At 40.4% G+C, this 9,871-nt stretch overlaps 1 protein-coding gene across 1 annotated transcript; it reads left to right on the top strand.

Moving 5' to 3' along the window:
* Positions 1 to 554: 554 nt before the first annotated feature.
* On the top strand, positions 555 to 9,519 carry FOXH1 (forkhead box H1; the record flags this gene model as incomplete). Its single annotated transcript, XM_063183182.1, has 3 exons — positions 555 to 659; positions 8,630 to 9,201; positions 9,297 to 9,519. Coding segments are annotated over 3 exons (900 nt in total), but the record flags the coding sequence as incomplete, so codon positions are not given.
* Positions 9,520 to 9,871: the final 352 nt, after the last annotated feature.

The following is a 9,871-nucleotide window of genomic DNA, read 5'->3' on the forward strand; positions in this document are numbered from 1 at the left end:
CGTTTTTTGGGGGGGAACCAGGGCTGGGATTTGGGATTTTTGGGGGATTTTTTTGGGATTTTTAGGGATTTTTTTGGGATTTTCGGGGGGATTTTTTGGGGGTTTTTAGGAATTTGGAAACCCCAAAATTCCCGGGATCCCCCCAATATTTTGCTCCCCAGATCCTGCAGCAGCTGCGCCTTCTGTGCCCGTTTTTCGGGGGCGGCTACCAGGGCTGGGATTTGGGAATTTTGGGGGATTTTTGGGGGGATTTTTTTGGGATTTTTTTGAGATTTTTTTGGGATTTTCAGGGTGATTTTTTTGGGTTTTAGGAATTTGGAAACCCCAAAATTTACAGGATCCCCAATTTTTGTGCTCCCCAGATCCTGCAGCAGCTGCGCGTTCTGTTCCCGTTTTTCGGGGGCGGCTACCAGGGCTGGAATTTGGGATTTTGGGGGGATTTTTTTGGGATTTTTTTGAGATTTTTTGGGATTTTCGGGGGAATTTTTTTGGGGTTTTTAGGAATTTGGAAACCCCCAAATTCACAGGATCCCCCCAATTTTTGTGCTCCCCAGATCCTGCAGCAGCTGCGCGTTCTGTTCCCGTTTTTCGGGGGCGGCTACCAGGGCTGGAAGGATTCCGTGCGCCACAACCTCTCCTCCAACCCCTGCTTCGCCAAGGTTTGCGCTTTTTGGGGTTTTTTGGGGTTTTTGGGGTTTTTTTTGGGGGTTTTTGGGGTTTTTTGGGGTTTTTGGGGGTTTTTGGGATGATTTTGGGGGGTTTTTATGGGGTTTTGGGGGATTTTGGGGGATGGGAAAGGGCGGATTTGGGGCGGGACTTGGGGCTGGAATTTGGATTTGGGGTCACAATTTGGGGGTTTTGGGGTCACAGTTTGGGGGATTTGGGATTTTGGATTTGTGTGATTTTGGGGATTTTTTGGGGTCCCATTCTTGTGGGGTTTTGGGGTCACATTTAGGGGATTTTTGGGGTCCCGATTTGGGGATTTGGGGTTCCGATTTGGGGGTTTTGGGGTGGTAATTTGGGGATTTTGGGGTCTCATTGATGGGATTTTCAGGACTGCAATTTGGGGATTTTGGGGTCACATTTAGGGGATTTTGGGGATCGGGATTTGGGGGCTTTGGAGTCTTGATTTTGGGGTCACATTTAGGGGATTTTTTGGGTTCCTGATTTGGGGATTTTGGGGTCACATTTCGGGGGTCCCATTTGGGGTCACATTTATGGATTTTTGGAGTCCTCATTTGGGGATTTTGGGGTCACAATTTTGGGATTTGGGGTCACAATTTGGGGGATTTTGGGGTCCTGATTTGGGGGTTTTTGGGGTCTGAATTTGGTGGTTTTGGGGTCCCGATTTGGGGGTTTTGAGCCCCGTTCTTGTGGGGTTTGGGGTCACATTTAGGGGATTTTTGGGGTCCTAGTTTGGGAGTTTTGGGGTTCTGATTTGGGGATTTGGGTGTCTGAATTTGGGGGGTTTGGGGTCACAATTTGGGGATTTTGGGGTCCCATTCCTGGGGGATTTGGGGTCCCATTTAGGGGATTTTGGGGTCCCATTCTTGTGGGGTTTCGGGTCCCATCCCTGGGAATTTTGGGGTCCCATTTAGGGGATTTTGGGGTTCTGATTTGGGGATTTTGGGGTCTCCGTTTGGGGTTTTGGGGTCTCATTTAGGGGATATCGGGGTCCCAATTTGGGGGTTTGGGGTCTCATTTTGGTTGAGTTTGGGGTCTGAATTTGGGGTCACAATTTGGGGAATTTTGGGGTCGTGATTTGGGGGTTTTGGGGTCCCATTTCGGGGATTTTGGGGTCCCATTCCTGAGGATTTTGGGGTGGTGATTTGGGGGATTTTGAGGTCCCAGTTTGGGGGTTTTGGGGTTCTGATTTGGAGGTTTCGGGGTTCCGATTTGGGGGGTTTTGGGGTCTGAATTTGGGGATTTTGGGGTCCAATTTAGGGGATTTTTGGGTCTGAATTCGGGGGATTTTGTGGTCCAAATTTGGGGGTTTTGGGGTCCCATTTTTAGGGAGTTTTGGGGTTCTGATTTGGGGATTTGGGGTCACATTTAGGGGATTTTGGGGGTCGGGATTTGGGGGTTTTGGGGTCACATTTAGGGGATTTTTTGGGTCATGATTTGGAGGTTTTGGGGTCCTGATTTGGAAATTTTGGGGTCACATTTAGGGGATTTTGGGGGTCAGGATTTGGGGGCTTTGGAGTCTTGATTTTGGGGTCAAAATTGGGAGGATTTTGGGGTCCCATTTAGGGGATTTTTTGGGTCATGATTTGGGGGTTTTGGGGTCTTGATTTTGGGATCTCAATTTGGGGGTTTTGGGGTCACATTGAGGGGATTTTTGGTGTCCTGATTTGGGGATTTTGGGGTCCTATTTGGGGGATTTTTGGGGGTCACATTGAGGGGATTTGAGCTCCCATTTGGGGGATTTTTTGGCTCTGAATTTGGGGGTTTTGGGGTCCCCATTTGGGGATTTTGGGGTCACATTTAGGGGATTTTTTGGTCATGAATTTGGGGGTTTTGGGGTCTGAATATGGGGGTTTGGGGTCCAAATGAGGTTTTTTTGGGGTTTCTCATGGGGTTTTTTGGGGTTTCTCCCAGGATTTTTTAGGATTTCTCCTGGAGATTTTTGGGGTTTCTTTTGGGGTTTTTTTAGGTTTCTCGTGGGGTTTTTTGGGGTTTTTAATGATTTCTCCTGGGGTTTCTCTTGGGGTTTATTTAAAATTAATTTAGGATTTATTCAGGATTTATTCAGGATTTATTTAGCATTTATTTGTGATTTATTTAGGATTTATTTAGGATTTATTTGTGATTTATTAAGGATTTATTTAAGATTTTTTTAGGATTTATTTAGGATTTATTCAGGATTTATTTAGGATTTATTAAGGATTTATTTAGGATTTATTTGTGATTTATTTAGGATTTATTCAGGATGTATTTAGGATTTCTTTAGGATCTATTTAGGATCTATTTAGGATTTTTTAGGGTTTCTCATGGAGATTTTTGGGGTTCCTTTTGGGGTTTTTTAGGGTTTCTCATGGGGTTTTTGCTGCTTTCTCATGGGATTTTTGGGGGTTTCTCTTGGGGTTTTTTAGGTTTTTTTGGGGATTTCTCCCAGGAATTTTGGGGCTTTTTGGGATTTTTTAATGAGGTTTTTTGGGGTTTTTTTGGGGATTTCTCCCTGGATGTTTTGGGGATTTTTTGGGATTTTTAATGAGTTTTTTTGGGGTTTTTTGGGGTTTCTCCCAGGATTTTTTGGGGTTTCTCCTGGAGTTTTTTGGGGTTTTCTCTGGGTTTTTTATTTTGGCTTTTGGGGTTTTCTCCCGGGGTTTTTTTGGATTTTTTCGGGGTTTTTTGGGGTTTCTCTCAGGGTTTTGGGGCCATTTCCAATGGGGTTTTTTAGGGTTTCTCCTGAGGTTTTTTAGGGTTTCTCATGGTTTTTGTTGGTTTTTTTATTTTTTTTTTATTCGGGTTTCTAATGGGGTTTTGGGGCATTTCCACAGGATTTTTTAGGGTTTCTCCCGGGGTTTTTCTGGGGTTTTTGGGATTTCTCACAGGAATTTTTAGGTTTGAATTTAGGATTTATTTGGGATTTATTCAGGATCTCTTTAGGATTGAATTAGGATTTATTAAGGATTTATTTAGAATTTATTCAGGATTTATTTAGGATTCACTTAGGATTTATTTAGGATTTATTTACAATTTATTTTTGGATCTATTTAGGATCTATTTAGGATTTATTTGGGATTTACTTTGAATTTATATAGGATTTATTTAGGATTTATTCGGGATTTATTCGGGATTTATTTAGGATTTATTTAGGATTTATTTAGGACTTATTAAGGATTTATTTAGGATTTATTTGTGATTTATTTAGGATTTATTCAGGATGTATTTAGGATTTCTTTAGGATCTCTTTAGGATCTATTTAGGATTTTTTAGGGTTTCTCATGGAGATTTTTGGGGTTCCTTTTGGGGTTTTTTAGGGTTTCTCATGGGATTTTTGGGGGTTTCTCTTGGGGTTTTTTAGGGTTTTTTGGGGATTTCTCCCAGGAATTTTGGGGCTTTTTGGGATTTTTTAATGAGTTTTTTTGGGGTTTTTTGGGGGATTTCTCCCTGGATGTTTTGGGGATTTTTTGGGATTTTTTAATGAGTTTTTTTGGGGGTTTTTTGGGGTTTCTCCCAGGATTTTTTAGGATTTCTCCTGGAGCTTTTTGGGGTTTTCTCTGGGTTTTTTATTTTGGCTTTTGGGGTTTTCTCCCGGGGTTTTTTTGGATTTTTTCGGGGTTTTTTGGGGTTTCTCTCAGGGTTTTTGGGCCATTTCCAATGGGGTTTTTTAGGGTTTCTCCTGAGGTTTTTTAGGGTTTTTTATTTATTTTTTATTCGGGTTTCTAATGGGGGTTTTGGGGCATTTCCACAGGATTTTTTAGGGTTTCTCATGGGGTTTTTTTGGGGTTTTTTGGGATTTCTCACAGGAATTTTTAGGTTTGAATTTAGGATTTATTTGGGATTTATTCAGGATCTCTTTAGGATTGATTAGGATATATTAAGGATTTATTTAGAATTTATTCAGGATTTATTCAGGATTTATTTAGCATTTATTTAGGATTTATTTAGGATTTATTTAGGATTTATTCGGGATTTATTTAGGATTTATTCGGGATTTATTTAGGATTTACTTGTGATTTATTTAGCATTTATTTAGGATTTATTTAGGATTTATTTAGGATTTATTTAGGATTTATTTAGGATTTATTTGTGATTTATTTAGGATTTATTTGTGATTTATTTAGGATTTATTTAGGATTCATTTAGGATTTATTCAGGATTTATTTACAATTTATTTACGATTTATTAAGATTTATTTAGGAGTTATTTAGGATTTATTAAGGATTTATTCAGGATTTATTCAGGATTTCTTTAGGATCTATTTAGGATTTTTTAGGGTTTCTCATGGAGATTTTTGGGGTTCGTTTTTGGGTTTTTTTAGGGTTTCTCCTGAGGTTTTTTAGGGTTTCTCATGGTTTTTGTTGGTTTTTTTTATTTATTTTTTATTCGGGTTTCTCATGGGGTTTTTGGGGCATTTCCACAGGATCTTTTAGGGTTCTCCCGGGGTTTTTTGGGGTTTTCTGGGATTTCTCACAGGAATTTTTAGGTTTGAATTTAGGATTTATTTGGGATTTATTCAGGATCTCTTTAGGATTGAATTAGGATTTATTAAGGATCTATTTAGAATTTATTCAGGATTTATTTAGGATTTATTTAGCATTTATTTAGGATTTATTTAGGATTTATTTAGGATTTATTTGTGATTTATTTAGGATTTATTCAGGATTTATTTAGGATTTATTTGTGATTTATTTAGGATTTATTTAGGATCCATTCAGGATTTATTCAGGATTTATTTAGAATTTATTTCTGATTTATTTAAGATTTATTTAGGAGTTATTAGGATTTATTAAGGATTTACTCAGGATTTATTCAGGATTTCTTTAGGATCTATTAGGGTTTTTTAGGGTTTCTCATGGAGATTTTTGGGGTTCCTTTTGGGTTTGTTAGGGTTTCTCCTGAGGTTTTTTAGGGTTTCTCATGGTTTTTGTTGGTTTTTTATTTATTTTTTATTCGGGTTTCTCATGGGGTTTTTTGGGGTTTTTGATGATTTCTCCTGGGTTTTTTTAGGGTTTATTTAAAATTAATTTAGGATTTATTCAGGATTTATTTAGGATTTATTTAGCATTTATTTGGGATTTATTGGGATTTATTTAGAATTTATTTAGTATTTATTTGTGATTTCTTAGGATTTATTTAGGATTTATTCAGGATTTATTTAGGATTTCTTTAGGATCTATTTAGGATCTATTTAGATTTTTTAGGGTTTCTCATGGGGTTTTTTTGGGGTTTCTCATGGGGATTATTGGGGTTTTTGATGATTTCTCCTGGGGTTTTTTAGGGTTTCCTCCAGAGCATTTTCAGGGTTTTTCATTCGGTTTTTTAGGTTTCTCTTGGGGTTTTTTAGGGTTTCTCTCAGGGGTTTTTGGGGGATTTTGGGATTTCTCACAGGATTTTTTAGGTTTGAATTTAGGATTTATTTGGGATTTATTCAGGATCTCTTTAGGGTTGAATTAGGATTTATTTAGGATCTATTTAGGATTTATTTAGGATTTATTTAGGATTTATTTAGGATTTATTTAGGATTTATTTAAGATTTATTTACAATTTATTTTTGGATCTATTTAGGATCTATTTGGGATTTATTTGGGATTTACTTTCAATTTATATAGGATTTATTAGGATTTATTAAGGATCCATTCAGGATTTATTCAGGATTTATTTAGAATTTATTTCTGATTTATTTAAGATTTATTTAGAGTTATTAGGAGTTATTAAGGATTTATTCAGGATTTATTCAGGATTTCTTTAGGATCTATTAGGATTTTTTAGGGTTTCTCATGGAGATTTTTGGGGTTCGTAATTTGGGGTTTTTGGGTTATTTTTTTGGGGTTTCTCCTGAGGTTTTTTAGGGTTTCTCATGGTTTTTGTTGGTTTTTTATTTATTTTTTATTCGGGTTTCTCATGGGGTTTTTGGGGGCATTTCACAGGATTTTTTAGGGTTTCTCATGGGGTTTTTTTTGGGGTTTTTTAGGGTTTCTCATGGGGTTTTTTGGGGTTTTTGATGATTACTCCTGGGGTTTTTTAGGGTTTATTTAAAATTAATTAGGATTTATTCAGGATTTATTTAGCATTTATTTGTGATTTATTTAGGATTTATTAGAATTTATTTAGTATTTATTTGTGATTTATTTAGGATTTATTTAGGATTTATTCAGGATTTCTTAGGATCTATTTAGATTTTTTAGGGTTTCTCATGGAGATTTTTAGGGTTTCTCATGGGATTTTTTGGGGTTTTTTAGGTTTTCTCCCGGGGTTTTTTAGGGTTTCCTCCAGAGCATTTTCAGGGTTTTTCATTCGCTTTTTTGGGTTTCTCTTGGGATTTTTTGGGATTTCTCTCAGGGGTTTTTGGGGTTTTTGGGATTTCTCACAGGAATTTTTAGGTTTGAATTTAGGATTTATTAGATTTATTCAGGATCTCTTTAGGATTGAATTAGGATTTATTAAGGATTTATTTAGACTTTATTTAGGATTTATTTGGGATCTATTTAGGATTTATTTAGGATTTATTTAGGATTTATTTAGGATTTTTTAAGGATTTTTTTAGGATCTATTAGGATTTATTTACAATTTATTTTTGGATCTATTTAGGATTTATTTAGGATTTACTTACAATTTATTTAGGATTTATTTAGGATTTATTTAGCATTTCTTTAGGATCTATTAGATTTATTTAGGGTTTATTTAGGGTCTATTTAGGATTTATTTAGGGTTTATCCAGAGTCTATTTAGGATTTATTCAGGATTTCTTTAGGATCTATTTAGGATTTCTTTGGATTTTATTTAGGATTTATTAAAATTAATTTAGGATTTATTTAAAATTAGTTTAGTATTTATTTAGGATTTATTTGTGATTTATTTGTGATTTATTCTGGATCTATTTAGGATTTATTTGGGATTTATTTAGAATTTATTTAGGATTTATTTGTGATTTATTTGGATTTATTTAGAATTTATTTAGGATTTATTTGGTATTTATTTAGGATTTATTTAGGATTTATTTGGGATTTATTTGGGATTTATTTAGAATTTCTTTAGGATTTATTTAGGGTTTATTTAGGGTTTATTTAGGATTTCTTCCCCCTCCCCCAGTGCTGCAGGACCCCTCCCAGCCGCACTCCAAGGGTCCCTTTGTGGTTATTTTATGGGATTTTTGGGGCTTTTTGGGGTTTTATGGGATTTTTTCGGGGTTTTTGTGGTTTCTCCTGTGTTTTTTTGGGATTTTTGTTTTTCCCACCCCACAATTTGAATTTCCCCCCTCTCAGGTGCTGCAGGACCCCTCCCAGCCGCACTCTTGGGTCCCTTTGTGGGGTTTTTTATGGATTTTTTTTGGGGGTTTTGGGGTTTTTTATGGGATTTTTTTGAGATTTTTTTTGAGGTTTTTGGGATTTCTCATGGGATTTTTTGGGGATTTTTTTTGAGGTTTTTGGGATCTCCCGGGATTTTTTTTAGGATTTTTGCTTTTCCACCCCCCAATTTGAATTTCCCCATTTGTGCCAGGTGCTGCAGGACCCCTCCCAGCCGCACTCCAAGGGTCCCTTTGTGGGGTTTTTGTGGGATTTTTGGGGGGTTTTGGGGGTTTCTCCCGGGATTTTTAGGATTTTTGCTTTTCCCACCGCACAATTTGAATTTCCCCCTCCCCAGGTGCTGCAGGGCCCCTCCAAACCCCAACCCAGGGGAGCCTCACTTGGGGTCCCTTTGTGGGTTTTTTATAGGATTTTTTTGGGGTTTTTGTGGTTTCTCCTGGGATTTTTTTTAGGATTTTTGCTTTTCCCACCCCCAATTTTGAATTTCCCCCCTCCAGGTGCTTGAAGGACCCGTCCAAGCCGCACTCAAGGGTCCCTTTGTGGGTTTATAATGGATTTTTTGGGGTTTCTCATGGGATTTTTGGGGTTTCTCCGGGTTGTTTTTTTTAGGATTTTTGCTTTTCCCGCCCATAATTTGAATTTTTTCCCCTCCCCAGGTGCTGAAGGACCCGTCCAAGCCGCACTCCAAGGGCAATTTCTGGACGGTGGACGTGTCGCGGATCCGCCGGCGGCGCTGCGGCTGCAGAACACGGGCGGTGGCGCGGGGGGCGCTGGGCGGTGGCACCGCCGCCGTGCCCGCCTTCGTGCCCGACCTGGCGCCGTTCGTGCTCTCGGGGTGCCCCTACCCCCCCCCCGCAACCCCCAAAAACCCCCAAAACCCCCCGAACCCCCGACCTCCTCCTTCTCCATCGATTCCCTGCTCCGGGACAGCGCCCCCAAATTTTCGGCCGTTTCACCCCAAACCTGGGGGTGCCCCCCGCTCTGGGCGCAGCTGCCCACGTCCCAACAGCGCGGGGGTGGCGCCCAACGCCGTGGCGCCCAATGCCGTGGTGCCCATCGCGGGGGTGGCGCCCAATGCCGTGGTGCCCAACACGGGGGTGCCCAATGCCGTGGTGCCCGACGCGGGGGTGCCCAATGCCGTGGTGCCCAACACGGGGGTGCCCAATGCCGTGGTGCCCGACGCGGGGGTGCCCAATGCCATGGTGCCCAACGCGGGGGTGGCGCCAACGTGGGGACCCCCAACACGGTGGCGCCCAACGCGGGGGTGGCGCCCAATGTGGGGACCCCGAATCTGGGCCGGAACTGGGGGGTCCCCGCCCGGAGTTTTGGGGAGCAGAGCCCGAACCCCGAGGGGGATTTTGGGGGGGGCCCATGCCCCGCCCCCAACAAGAGCGTCTTCGACGTCTGGCTGAGCACCCCGGCGACATCGCCATCCGCGGGTGATGACGTCACGGGGGGTGCCCCTAAATTTGGGGGGGGCGCCCCCGAATCTGTGGAAAAATTTTGGGGTGTCAGGGCTCAAAAATGGCAAAATTTGGGGGCATAAACGCCCCAAAATTGAGCATAAAAACCCCCAAATTTCATCCAGTTTCTCCCTGATTCGGATGTGATGACGTCATAGGGGCACCCCAAAATTTTGGGGGATCGCACCTTCTAAATGTCAACATTTGGGGGTAAAATGCCCCAAAATTGAGTCTGAACACCCCAAAATTTGGGGTGTCACCCCCAAAATTGTATTCAGAACATCCCCAATTTGGGAGTGATGACGTCATAGGGGGCGCCCCCGAATTTGGGGGACACCCCCGAATCTGTGGAAAAATTTTGGGGTGTCAGCATCTAAAAATGGCGAAATTTGGGGGCGAAACGCCCCAAAATTGAGTCTGAACACCCCAAAATTT

This window comes from Melospiza melodia, unplaced genomic scaffold, assembly GCF_035770615.1.
Source record: "Melospiza melodia melodia isolate bMelMel2 unplaced genomic scaffold, bMelMel2.pri scaffold_372, whole genome shotgun sequence".
In the NCBI taxonomy this organism is placed as follows: domain Eukaryota; kingdom Metazoa; phylum Chordata; class Aves; order Passeriformes; family Passerellidae; genus Melospiza; species Melospiza melodia.